Genomic DNA, 14,350 nt, shown 5'->3' with positions numbered 1-14,350 from the left:
GAAGGTAATGGAGCACCGAGGCAGACCGCTCCTCCCCCCTCCCAGCCGAACCCCCGCTGACCCTCCTATCTCTCCCTCCCGACCCTCCCAGCGAGTTGACAACCTCCCTCCAGTAGCGTCGGCAGCCGCAGCAAGCTAAACAGCCTGCTTCGCGGCTTTCTCCTGCCCGCTAATCCCTCTGCCTAGTCACCGAAGACGTCATCAGTGACGCTTCATCGGCAGTAGAAAGCCGCGAAGCAGCCTGTTTAGCTTGCTGCGGCTGCCCACGCTACTGGAGGGAGGTTGTCAACTCGCTGGGAGGGAGAGCTAGGAGGCTGCGATCCCCTGTCCCGTTGTCCCCACTCACAGCTTTGGGACGCCCTCTCTGAAAACGGGACATTTCGGGCGTCCCGAAGCTGTGAGTGGGGACAAGGGGACAGGGGATGTGAAAAAGGGACTGTCCCGTTCAAAACGGGACGTATGGTCACCTTAAGGATATTGGGCTAGATGGACCATTAGTCTGACCCAGTAAGGCTATATTCTTAGAAAAGATGAATAGAATAATAAAATCAGCAGACAGCATAGGTATGGAAATGATTTTATTTTCACTTTAGTGATTGAAATGTGTCAGTTTTGAGAATTTATATCTGCTGTGTATATTTATGCATATGAAGAAATTGCATTACAATTAGTAATGGAGGAGGGGTTTGGGGCGGAGCTTGGGTAGGTCTGGGGGTCGATTGTACTTTGTTGAAATCTGTTAAGACTTCGGGGGTACTTGGCTTGAAGAAGTTGAGAAACACTGGTGTAATATTTCCAGGATTCAATAATCAGACAGCAGAGGTCACACTTTCATCTACTAGCACGTGGGTATGATGAACTCCACGTGAAGCGACGTATCTGCAAGTGAAGGTCGCTACACACGCATGCATCCGCCTTTGACACAACTTCCTGTTTCCGACGAGGTGGGACGCTAGAGAAAGAGAGGCTGTGTAAGAAGGAACGGTCACCAAAGGAGGAAAGCTGCTGGATTGGTAGCGGATGATCTCAGGTATCAGTTTTACGGTAGGAGGGGGTAGTGCTGAATAGACGACCAGGAGGCGAGGAGGAAACAAATTAGACCGGGCAGAGAGAAAGAGGGAGAGAAGGCAGACCAGGGGGAAGGGAGATCGGTCCTCTAGTCTCCAAATTCGTGTAAGAGAGGTGCTCGGCGTGTGAGTGTGAAGGCAACCGAATACGCGTGGCTTGGTAACTCTGCGTTTTTTCGTTGTTTCAATTAGTCTGACCTGCTTGCTTCCCTGCCAAGTCATGGCTTCTGTGGTTGGTGAAGAACCTTTCCCATTACATGGTCTCCTGCCGAAGAAGGAGACCGGTGCTGCTACCTTTGTTACTCGTTTCCCGGAGTATGATGGTCGAGGGGTACTTATTGCTGTCTTGGACACTGGCGTTGATCCTGCTGCACCGGGCATGCAGGTAAGTAGTAATAGACGTAGCCCTTCACATTGCCTTTTTTGCTCGGTTAGCCCAGTGTGGCAAAGGGAAAAGCAGTGCTGCTCTCATCTGTATTTTCTATCGAGCACAGCGTTGGGTTGACTATTACCCTTGATCTTTTGTAAGCTTTCAGAGAAATGTAATGCAAGCACAAATCTCCATCAGCGTTCGAGATGTGTGTATATTTCTCTGTATCTATGCAGCTATCTTTCCTATATTTCTAAGGGAGAGAAGGGAATAATAGATGAAATGGTTAGACAGATTAGATAAGACCATATGGTCTTTGTGTTCATTTTTCTATAAGAACATAATAGTTACCATACTGGGACAAGATCAAAGGTCCATCAAACCCAGTATCCTGTTTCCAGTAGGATCGCAAAAGGGTACAACAGATTTTACGCTGCTTACCCTTTTAAGATACCTGCTTTCACCACATTGCTGGCAATGAATTCCAGAGTTTAATTCCATGTTGAGTGAATAAATATTTTCTTCAGTTTGTTTTAAGTTACTAAGTAATAAATTTAATTATGTTACATCTGCTCCGGATTCCATACATGTGGTGATTAATTCTTTCCCACAAACTGGATTTGCAGAAGTGAGAATACTTACAGTTTTGAGCACCTCCATATGGAGGCAGAACCCAGTGTACACTCCAGTTTTTATTTTGCAAGCAAACCATGCAGAGGTGTTTCTGATCTGCTCTGCTTAGATTTTTTTTTCACTTGTCAACCAGGATGTTCATCTGCCTGCTTTTCAGTCCTTGAGGTCTGGCAAACAGGACAAACCAGTACAGTAAAACCTTGGTTTATGAGCATAATTCGTATCAAAACCATGCTTGTAATCCAAAACACTCGTATATCAAAGCAAATTTCCCCATAAGAAATAATGGAAATTTAGATGATTCATTCCACAACCCAAAAACTTTAATACAAAATACTATAAGTACTTGTATTGCAAAACCTCGCTCATTTAGAACAGTCACTACACTCCCACATCGTCAGAGAGAGAGAAGAACCAACGGCTCAGTTATGATGATGTGATGTGTGTATATTGTAAGACCTTGCTTGTTTATCAAGTTAATATTTAATAAAATGTTTTGCTTGACTTGCAAAACAAGTGGTTTTACTGTACTTGGAAATGACAAATGATATGTGTCTTTCTGACCATCTGTTTGTGCTTACCAGCCACTCCCAGCTTGGCAAACCAGCATCTAAGGCCTCTATTGCTAGATAGATGCACATGGCCATCTCTTCAGTGGTGTGCATTGCCTGCGAGAAGCATCCCAATTTCTCTCAAGGCACACTCGATCGACCAGGAGTGTCGCCTCTTCCTGGGCGAAGTCTCGAGCAGTGCCTTCCACAGAGATTTGTCAAGCAGCTACTTGATCTACTCTACATACTTTTTCCAAGTTTTACAAAGTAGATGTGACATCTCGGGAGGATGCCACTTTTTGGGTCCTTGGTATTGCAGACAGGCTCTTCGGTTCCACCCTAGACATCAGCCACAGCTTTGGTACATCACCACTCGTACAGAATCTAGAGTAGTAACATAGTAACATAGTAGATGACGGCAGATAAAGACCCGGATGGACCATCCAGTCTACCCAACCTGATTCAATTTAAATTTTTTATTTTTTTTTTATTTTTTCTTCTTAGCTATTTCTGGGCAAGAATCCAAAGCTTTACCCGGTACTGTGCTTGGGTTCCAACTGCCAAAATCTCTGTTAAGACTTACTCCAGCCCATCTACACCCTCCCAGCCATTGAAGCCCTCCCCAGCCCATCCTCCACCAAATGGCCATACACAGACACAGACCATGCAAGTCTGCCCAGTACTGGCCTAGTTCAATATTTAATATTATTTTCTGATTCTAAATCTTCTGTGTTCATCCCACGCTTCTTTGAACTCAGTCAGTTTTATTCTCCACCACCTCTCTCGGGAGTGCATTCCAGGTATCCACTACCCTCTCCGTAAAGTAGAATTTCCTAACATTGCCCCTGAATCTACCACCCCTCAACCTCAAATTATGTCCTCTGGTTTTACCATTTTCCTTTCTCTGGAAAAGATTTTGTTCTACGTTAATACCCTTTAAGTATTTGAACGTCTGAATCATATCTCCCCTGTCTCTCCTTTCCTCTAGGGTATACATATTCAGGGCTTCCAGTCTCTCCTCATACGTCTTCTGGTGCAAGCCTCCTATCATTTTCGTCGCCCTCCTCTGGACCGCCTCAAGTCTTCTTACGTCTTTCGCCAGATACGGTCTCCAAAACTGAACACAATACTCCAAGTGGGGCCTCACCAATGACCTGTACAGGGGCATCAACACCTTCTTCCTTCTACTGACTACGCCTCTCTTTATACAGCCCAGAATCCTTCTGGCAGCAGCCACTGCCTTGTCACACTGTTTTTTCGCCTTTAGATCTTCGGACACTATCACCCCAAGGTCCCTCTCCCCGTCCGTGCATATCAGCTTCTCTCCTCCCAGCATATATGGTTCCTTCCTATTATTAATCCCCAAATGCATTACTCTGCATTTCTTTGCATTGAATTTTAGTTGCCAGGCATTAGACCATTCCTCTAACTTTTGCAGATCCTTTTTCATATTCTCCACTCCTTCTTCGGTGTTTACTCTGTTACAAATCTTGGTATCATCTGCAAAAAGGCACACTTTTCCTTCTAACCCTTCAGCAATGTCACTCACATACATATTGAACAGGATTGGCCCCAGCACCGAACCCTGAGGGACTCCACTAGTCACCTTTCCTTCCTTCGAGCGACTTCCATTAACCACCACCCTCTGGCGTCTGTCCGACAGCCAGTTTCTGACCCAGTTCACCACTTTGGGTCCTAACTTCAGCCCTTCAAGTTTGTTCAACAGCCTCCTATGAGGAACTGTATCAAAGGCTTTGCTGAAATCCAAATAAATTACATCTAGCATATGTCCTCGATCCAGCTCTCTGGTCACCCAATCAAAAAATTCAATCAGGTTCGTTTGGCACGATTTACCTTTTGTAAAGCCATGTTGCCTCGGATCCTGTAACCCATTAGATTCAAGGAAATACACTATCCTTTCTTTCAGCAACACTTCCATTATTTTTCCAACAACTGAAGTGAGGCTCACCGGCCTGTAGTTTCCTGCTTCATCCCTGTGACCACTTTTATGAATAGGGACCACATCCGCTCTCCTCCAATCCCCAGGAATCACTCCCGTCTCCAGAGATTTGTTGAACAAGTCTTTAATAGGACTCGCCAGAACCTCTCTGAGCTCCCTTAGTATCCTGGGATGGATCCCGTCTGGTCCCATCGCTTTGTCCACCTTCAGTTTTTCAAGTTGCTCATAAACACCCTCCTCCGTGAACGGCGCAGAATCTACTCCATTTTCTCGTGTAACTTTGCCAGACAATCTCGGTCCTTCTCCAGGATTATCTTCTGTGAACACAGAACAGAAGTATTTGTTTAGCACATTTGCTTTCTCCTCATCACTCTCCACATATTTGTTCCCAGCATCTTTTAGCCTAGCAATTCCGTTTTTTATCTTCCTCCTTTCACTAATATATCTGAAAAAATTTTTATCTCCCTTTTTTACATTTTTAGCCATTTGTTCTTCCGCCTGTGCCTTCGCCAAACGTATCTCTCTCTTGGCTTCTTTCAGTTTCACCCTGTAGTCCTTTCTGCTCTCCTCTTCTTGGGTTTTTTTATATTTCATGAACGCCAACTCTTTCGCCTTTATTTTCTCAGCCACTAGGTTGGAGAACCATATCGGCTTCCTTTTTCTCTTGTTTTTATTGATTTTCTTCACATAAAGGTCCGTAGCCATTTTTATTGCTCCTTTCAGCTTAGACCACTGTCTTTCCACTTCTCTTATGTCCTCCCATCCTAACAGCTCTTTCTTCAGGTACTTTCCCATTGCATTAAAGTCCGTACGTTTGAAATCTAGGACTTTAAGTATCGTGCGGCCACTCTCCACTTTAGCCGTTATATCAAACCAAACCGTTTGATGATCGCTACTACCCAGGTGAGCACCCACTCGAACATTAGAGATACTCTCTCCATTTGTGAGGACCAGATCCAATATCGCTTTTTCCCTTGTGGGTTCCGTCACCATTTGTCTGAGCAGAGCCTCTTGAAAGGCATCCACAATCTCCCTACTTCTTTCCGATTCCGCAGACGGAACATTCCAGTCCGCATCTGGCAGGTTGAAATCTCCCAACAGCAGAACCTCCTCTTTCCTTCCAAACTTTTGGATATCCACAATCAGATCCTTATCAATTTGCTGCGATTGAGTCGGAGGTCTGTAGACTACACCCACGTAGATAGAAGTTCCATCTTCTCTTTTCAGAGCAATCCATATCGCTTCTTCCTCTCCCCAGGTCCCTTGCATTTCGGTCGCTTGGATATTGATCTTTACATAGAGAGCTACTCCTCCACCTTTATGACCATCTCTGTCCTTCCTAAAAAGATTATATCCCGGTATGTTTGCATCCCATCCATGTGATTCACTGAACCATGTCTCTGTGATAGCAACAATATCTAGATCTGCCTCTAATATCAGGGCTTGCAGATCATGAACTTTGTTGCTTAGACTGCGAGCATTTGTGGTCATCGCTTTCCAGCTATTTTTCAGCGATAATCTCCTTTTTCGTATGGATTTTTGTGTCGTTTCACTTTCCGTTGCAATACTAAGAAATGAGTTGCTGATATTGCTTATGTTGCAGCCTTTACTACTATCACATCTTTTCTTTTGCCGGGGGTGGTCTCTATAATTGTCCTTCGTACATACACCACCCCCACCTTCTAGTTTAAATGCCTAGAAAAATATTGTCTAAATTTCTCTGCAAGGTTTCTTTTTCCTGCTGTAGTAATATGTAGCCCATCAGTGCAATATAGCTTCTTGTCCTTCCATGTATTTCCCCATCCTCCTATGTACCTGAAGCCTTCTTGATGACACCAGGCTCTGAGCCATCTATTAAAGTCCTCTGTGTTTTTCACTCTTTGCTCTCCTTTTCCATATGCAGGCAGTATTTCAGAAAAAGCTAAAGTCTTTACAAAAGGTTTCACGCCCTCACCAAGCTCCCGAAAAGCTTTCTGTGCTGCAAGTGTGGAGTTGTTGGCCAGGTCATTTGTTCCCAGATGGATAACAACATCAGTGTTAAAATCCTTAGTTTCTTCCTTAATTATAGTCAGTATTTGCCTGGAACTCCTGGTAGCTGAGGATCCTGGAAGACATTTCACTATTTTGGTCTCCTCGCCCTGTGTTCCAAGGTTAATGCCTCTGATAATGGAATCCCCCAACAGTAATAGTTTTCTGTTTTTGGCTTTTTTATTTGTACTTAGGGTGCTCTTGTTCTCTTGAGTTACCTTCATTGGTTCCAGTCCCACCTCCCTTCTGTTTTCCTGAGTATCGCAGTGCACTAGTGGAGCGAAGGAATTCTGTAGAGCTAATATTAGTGAAGGTGGATGTTTCTGTGTTACATGTCGCAGTTTTCCTGAGCCTACTGTGACCCATTTATTCCTGGGCTGTTTTATTCTTTGAGGTAGAGGTGGTAAGTTGGTATGATTTTGTGGAGTGATGGAAGCTGCTTTAATTGTATTCAATTCCTGTTTAAGTTTGCAGAGCTCCTCCTTAATACTGGCAAGTTGAAGACAGATGGGGCAAGCCTTAAGCCTCCAAATAGTATGTCTTGGAATTAAAGCACCACAGTGAGTAGATGTAAGAGAATGAAAGATTAGGTTCTTACCTGGATAATCTTTCTGTTAATCTATGATGTATTCCATATGGCCCACCCTCTGTCTTTTCTGTATGGCCTGCTTTTCTGCCTTGAATATGTCTGTGTTTCAGGCCTAGAATAGTTCTCCTGTCAGCCAGACAGTTTAATGCCAAGAAATCCGGTATGAGTAAGTGTATTCCTCAGCCTCTGGCTCCCTTACTGTTAGTGCCAGTTCCACACAGCAGGTTGTTTCTCTACGGTTGTTTTTCAGTTGTTTTGTTGAATTGTTTTAATTCTTGTTTTCTAAGTGATAGAGCAGAACTGATTTGGGGAATCTCTGTGCATACCATATCTATTTCTGCTCCTTCTTTGTCTTCTGTTCAATTGAAGATCGATCGCTTTGTGACTTAATTGGAGGGTGCACTTGGGCTCCGCCTCCATATGGGAGGTGCTCAAAGTTGTAAGTATTCTCACTTGTGCAAATCCATTTTGCGAGAATGGATTAATCACCACATATATGGAATCCGTAGTAGATTAACCAAAAGATTATCCAGGTAAGAACCCAATCTTTCATTGCATGCTCTCTAGACCTTGTATTTTTGAAAAGAATAAACACGTGATTCATGCCTACCTATTCCACTCCACTCAGTATTTCATAAACCTCTGTCATATCCCTCAGATGTCTCTTCTCCAAGCTGAAGAGCTCTAGCTTCTTTAGACTTGCCTCATAGTGGTCATCACATTCCATTTATCATTATCCGTCTATATTTCATTCTGATTGCAGTATATCTTTTTTTTGTGATGCAGTAACCAGAATTGGATGAGGGGGGTTGTGAGGACTGGCTCTGCTGCTTCTGGGGCCAGAGGAAAGGAGGGGGTGTTGTCAGGAATGGCTGTCGCTCATGCTTTGGAGGCTAGAGGGAGTAGTTTGTTGGGTTAGGAGCGCATGACTTGCAGAGGTTTGAGGAATGCGGTAGACTATTTTCTTTTTTTTTTTTTTGCAGGTTGGTTGAGAACATAAGAAATACCTTCACCGAATCAGACCTTTGGTCCATCTAGTCCGGTGACCCGCACACGCGGAGGCCAATCCAGGTGTTCCCTGTTTAAGACATAGGTGTTCCCTGATGAAGACCTTATTTTCCGTATCCCTCAATGTGATTTGCAAGGAGGTGTGCATCCAACTTCCATTTGAATCCCATAATGGAGGTTTCCGTCACTACCTCCTCCGGGAGAACATTCCAAGCGTCCACCACTCACTGTGTAAAACAGAACTTTCTGACTTTAGTCCTGGGCCTGTCGCCCCTCAATTTCAGTCTATGACCTCTCGTCCGAGTCACATTTGACAACGTCAATAATGATGCTTCTTGCTCTATTTTGTCAAAACCTTTTAGTATTTTAAAAGTCTCTATCATATCCCATCTCAGTCTTCTCTTCTCAAGGGTGAACAAGCTTAGTTTTCTGAGGCGTTCTTTGTAGCTCAAATTTCCCATACCTTTTACTAGCTTTGTGGCTTGCCTCTGCACCCTCTCCAGCAGGGTTATATCCTTTAGGTAAGGAGACCAGTGTTGGACACAGTACTCCAGGTGTGGTCTGACCATTGCTCTGTAAAGCGGCATTATGACGTCCGCTGATCTACTCGTAATACCCTTCTTTATCATGCTCAACATCCTGTTCACTTTCTTTGCCGCCGATGGCTTCAGGGTTCTGTCTATCAGTACACCCAGGTCCCTTTCTTTTTCACTCTTGCCCAATGTCACACCTAACATTTTATAATCATGTTCCTTGTTTTTCGTACCCAGATGCATCACTGCATTTGTCTATATTAAACTTCATCTGCCACTTTTCTGCCCATTTCTCTAGCTGGTTCAGATCTCTCTGGAGTTCTTCAATGTCCTTTTGTGATCTAACTGATCGACATAGTTTCGTGTCATCTGCGAACTTGATTATATTACTCGTCGTTTCCTCTTCCAGGTCATTTATGAATATGTTGAATAATATTGGTCCAAGAACTGAGTCCTGGGGCACACTGCTTGTCACCTTTTCCCAGTCTGATAACTTCCCATTTATGCCTACCCTCTGCAATCTGTTCTCCAGCCAATTTTCTATCCATCTTAGTATATCCCCTTCAATCCCATGGCTTTGCAGTTTCCTCAGAAGCCTAGCGTGTGGAACCTTGTTGAACGCCTTCTGGAAGTCCAAGTATATTATATCCACCGGGTCTCCACTATCGATTTGTTTGTTCACCTTATCAAAAAATTGAAGTAAATTCGTCAGGCATGACTTCCCCTTCCTGAAGCCATATTGACTAGCTCTCAGCAGGTCGTGATTCTCCAGGTGTTGCACTATGCTATCCTTGATTAATGGTTCAACCATCTTCCTAGGAACCAACGTAAGACTCACAGGTCTATAGTTGCCCGGTTCTCCTCTCGATCCTTTTTTGAAGATTGGAATGACATTTGCTATCTTCCAGTCGTCTGATATTCTTCCGGTTCTAATTGACAAGTTAGCTAGGGTTTGTAAAAGCTCTCCGATTTCTATCTTAAGTTCCTTTAGCACTCTCGGGTGAATTCCATCTGGTCCAGGGGATTTGTCACTTTTTAGTCTGTCGATCTGATAGTATATCATGTCCAAATCCACATCCACTGTGATGAGGCTATCCTCAATTTCTCCCCTGAATACTTTCCCTGGTTTGGGCATTGGTGCAGTGTCCTCCTCAGTAAAGACAGATGCGAAGATGAATTTAGCCTATCCACAATCTGTTTGTCTTCCTTGATGCACCCTTTTATTCCTTGGTCATCGAGAGGTCCACTGCCTCCTTTGCTGGTTTTTTCCCTTTTATGTATCTAAAAAAGGGCTGGAAGTTTTTGGCTTCTTGCGCTATCTTTTCCTCATAGGCCTTTTTGGCGCGTCTTACCATCTTGTGACACTTCTTCTGGTCGACTTTGTGACTGTTCCATTGTTCGTTGTTCGTTCGCGTTTCCATTTTTTAAACGAGTTCCTCTTTTCCCTTACCGCTTCCTTCACCCCTTTAGTTAGCCAAGCTGGTTCTCCTTTGTTCTTATTTTTCCTTCCTTTGGATATCTGCGGAATGTAGAGAATCTGCGCTTCAGTGATGGTATTCTTTAGTAGGGACCATACTTGGTCGACCGTTTTGATTTTGGCTGTGATTTTCTTGAGTCGTTTTTTTTACCATGGCTCTCATGATGTCGAAGTTCCCTTTTTTGAAGTTAAAAGTTGTGGTTTGAGTCTTGGTTCGTTTCCCCTTCCCGATGCCAGTTTTAAAATTGATCATGTTGTGATCGCTCGTCCCCAGCGGGACCGTGACTTCCACGTCTGTTGTCTTTCCAGTTATGCCATTTAGGACTAAGGTTGTAGTTCCTCTTGTTGGTTCTCCCACCAATTGTTCCAGGAAGCAGTCCCCTATTATTTCCAGGAACTTTGTTTCCCTGCCGCAATTTGAGGTTCCTAGGTTCCAGTTCATCCCCGGAAAGTGGAAGTCTCCCATGATCATTACGTTACCTGTTCTACATTCATGGTTGATTTCCTCTATCATTGCTGTGTCTGCTTCTTCCGTCTGTGCTGGGGGTCAATAGTAGAGGCCAATTTTTGTGTCTGCTCCGCTCTGTCTTGGAATCTTTATCCAGAGGGACTCTAAGTTTTTCCTTTCCTTCCATCTTCCCTTCTCTGATGGACTCTACTCATTCATAGACATACAGGGCAATACCTCCCCCTCTTTGCCCCATTCTATCTCTTCTGTATAGTTTGTATCCCTGCAGTACTGTGTCCCATTCATTCTCTTCATTCCACCAAGTTTCGGTTATTCCGATGATATCTAGTTCTTCTCGTCTTGCTAGTGTTTCCAGTTCCCCCATTTTGTTTGATAAGCTTCTGGCATTCATATACATACATTTGAGCTCTCTTTGTGTTGCCTTCTTGGACTTTTCAGTCTTTAACTCTTTTTGTTTCATTTTGCGCTCTTTCTCTGTCACTTTCAATTTCAGCATGATCTTCCCGTTTATCTGAGCCGTTGTTTGTAGATCCATCTTTGGGATCACCTGATGCCCGGGCCTCCTGCCGAGGCGACCACATGACCCCCCACTCCCCTAAAATACCGGCAGGAGGGAGCCCAACCCCTCCTGCCGAAGCAACCCCCTCCCTAAAATACGGGCAGGAGGGATCCCAGGCCCTCCTGCCCATGGTGCACCCCCCACCCCTGACATCCCCCTGCACTTACATTAAGTTGGCTGGACGGACAGGTCATAAGCCCGTCTGCCCGGCAGACCCACCATCCTCCGAATGGCGGGCCTTAGGATCTGATTGTGTCAGGCGCCTGAGGGGCCTAAAGCAACTGGGCCAATTCTGGTTGACCCAGGCATCTCTCCTGCTGCGGTTCGCGGCAGTTCAGGGGGGATCGCGATCGCAGCAGGGGAGATGAGCCACCTCTCCTGTCGTGATTGTGCGGAGCGGGGGAGGGGGTGGATTCTGTAACCGGTGTTGGTTTTTGACAGACGCTGGTTAAAGAATCCAGCTTTTAAGCGAAGGACTGGCTCCTCCTTTGTCTTGTTGTGGGCTTTTGAGACTTGGGCTATTTTTTGGTTGATAATGTATTCTAAGGTTAGACGTAGTGGTGGTCTGGGCGATTAAACTGCTGAACATAGAGGTAGGCAATTCTCAAAGAAACCCTAATTTTGGATTTTTTTTTTAGAATGGACGGGGGAGTGTGTGGCGTTATGTTAAAGCTAAAGCCTCAGTACCCTGGGGTTTTGGGTTCAAACCCACACTGCCCCTTGTGACCCTGGGCAAGTCATTTAATCCCCCCATTGCCCCAGGTACATTAGATAGATTGTGAGCCTGCCGGGACAGACATGGAAAAATGTTTTGAGTACCTGAATAAACTCATGTAAACTGTTCTGAGCTCTTCTGGGAGAACGGTATAGAAAATTGAATAAATAAATTTTCCCTGCTGCTACTTTCAGCGTTTAGGGCCTTAGGCCAAAAGGGGACAGACTTTTTTTTTTATTATGCCCCTCCATGTGTTGTTAATAAGATTATATTGTGTGTATATATGAAAAATGAATGGAAAAAATGGTGTTACAATTAGTACTATTATGGGGGCGGGGTCTGGGGTTGAGATTGGGTGGGGTCTGGCCCGCGACTTAGCCTGTGATTTAGATTTCGGCCCCTTAAAGTGATTGAGTTTGATACCCCTACTATAGAGTCTAAAAAAGTGAAAGGTTTTTTTATATTCTGATCATTTCTTTCTTCGAGATGTGAATTAATATCTCCTACTCCTAACAATAAAAATATGACTAGAATTAAGCAAATTATGTTCTATAAAATTTACAAACTTCAGTTTTCATCTTGCTCCATTTACCAGGTAGATAGTCTGATATTACACAACATAATAAATCTAAATGAGATTCCTTTTGAACATCAAATGCCATCCTCTCTGTAGTAGATGTATTCATTTTCACCTGTAATTCAACTTTCGAAAAACTTTTATTGCTTACTTCTACACCTCTACCTCTTATTCCTTTTCTTGGCATATGTAAAAATTTATAATCATTCGGACATACTTCCCTAATCTTTGGGTCTGAATAAGATTGAAACCATATTTCTGTAAGAAACAGGAAACCTAGTTGATATTCACCACAAAATCTCAAATATTTAATTTGTTATTAAGTGACCGACAGTTCACATAAAAACAGGGAATAGATATATAAGAATGTTGTTCTGTCCTATGACCGGGGTCTAATTACCTTGACAACAAGGTATAACTTTTTTATAAGCAGAAGAACCTTAAAAACATTTATATTTACCATAACCTTGAATTGTTGGAATAATATGGCATACTCGTATGCTCAGAACAATCCAACAAAAAAGAAGCTGAAGGTTTACTTCTAGGTAGGAAAGCCAATTGGTTCCCAACCATCCTTGAAGGAATATATAGACTGAAACTCAATGAGCTACAATAAAATTGCTCCCATCCATTTAAAAATATTAAAAGAAACAAGATAAAAAGCCCTACATTTTTGCAATTATATATTACTACTAGTGTTTAAGCCCGTTACATTAACGGGTGCTAGAATATATGTCTGTCTGTCTTTGTTTCTTACTTTCTCTGTCTCTCCCTGCCCCTGTCTCTCTCTTCCTTTCTTTCTGTCTTCCTCCCGCTGTCTGTCCTTTCTTTCTGGTTCTCTCTCTGGCACCCTCTGTCTATCTTTCTTTCTTTCTGTGTCTCTCCCTGCCCCTGTCTCTCTCTTCCTTTCTTTCTGTCTTTCTCCCTCCCGCTGTCTGTCCTTTCTTTCTGGTTCTCTCTCTGGCACCCTCTGTCTATCTTTCTTTCTTTCTTTCTGTCTCTCTCCCTGCCTGCTGTCTTTCTGTGTGTCTGTCTTTCGTTCCAATGCGCTGCCTGCCTGCCTGTCTTTCTTTCTCTCCATGGCCCCCTTCTGTCTCCCCTCCCCAAAGCAAAGCAAGATTGCTCCCAGACCCCCTTTCCCTCTCCGTCCCCTCCACTTCCCTGTGCAGCAGCAGCAGCATTTCCCTCCCACCCTTCCCTGTGCAGCAGCAGCATTCTCCCCCCCACACAACCCTGTGCAGCAGCAGTATTTCCTGGCCTTCCCTGTGCAGAAGCAGCATTTCCCCCCACACAGCAGCATTTTTTCCCCCCCCACACACACTTCCCTGTGCAGCAGCAGCATTTCCTGGCCTTCCCTGTGCAACAGCAGCATTTCCTGGCCTTCCCTGTGCAGAAGCAGCATTTCACCCCCCCACACTTCCCTGTGCAGAAGCAGCATTTCCCACCCTTCCCTGTGCAACAGCAGCATTTCCTGGCCTTCCCTGTGCAGAAGCAGCATTTCCCCCCACACAGCAGCATTCCCCCCCCCACACACACTTCCCTGTGCAGAAACAGCATTTCCTGGCCTTCCCTGTGCAGAAGCAGCATTTCCCCCTCACACACACACTTCCCTGTGCAGAAGCAGCATTCCCCTCCCACACACACTTCCCTGTGCAGAAGCAGCATTTCCCCCCCACACACACACTTCCCTGTGCAGAAGCAGCATTTCCCCCCCACGTACACTTCCCTGTGCAGCAGCAGCATTTCCTGGCCTTCCCTGTGCAGAATCAGCATTTCCCCCCACACAGCAGCATTCCCCCCCACACTTCCCTGTG

The 14,350-nt window shown here is 44.5% G+C and overlaps 1 protein-coding gene across 6 annotated transcripts in view; it reads left to right on the top strand.

Moving 5' to 3' along the window:
- Positions 1-793: 793 nt before the first annotated feature.
- The window catches only part of TPP2 (tripeptidyl peptidase 2), a 1,323,399-nt gene continuing 1,309,842 nt past the window's right edge, over positions 794-14,350 (top strand). For 3 of the 6 annotated variants that reach the window (XM_033947626.1, XM_033947627.1, XM_033947625.1), the window contains exons 1-2: positions 801-1,030; positions 1,260-1,452. In XM_033947626.1, coding sequence (XP_033803517.1) covers positions 1,288-1,452 — 165 coding nt within the window. In that variant the 5' untranslated portion in view covers positions 801-1,030; positions 1,260-1,287. Of the gene's footprint in view, positions 1,031-1,259; positions 1,453-14,350 lie in introns of all 6 variants that reach the window. The other 3 variants (XM_033947629.1, XM_033947628.1, XM_033947623.1) reach the window with 2 other exon arrangements.

Source organism: Geotrypetes seraphini, chromosome 6 (genome assembly GCF_902459505.1).
Source record: "Geotrypetes seraphini chromosome 6, aGeoSer1.1, whole genome shotgun sequence".
Lineage (NCBI taxonomy): Eukaryota > Metazoa > Chordata > Amphibia > Gymnophiona > Dermophiidae > Geotrypetes > Geotrypetes seraphini.
Note: the sequence above shows the minus strand (reverse complement) of the source record. Positions and strands in the feature narration are given on the sequence as shown.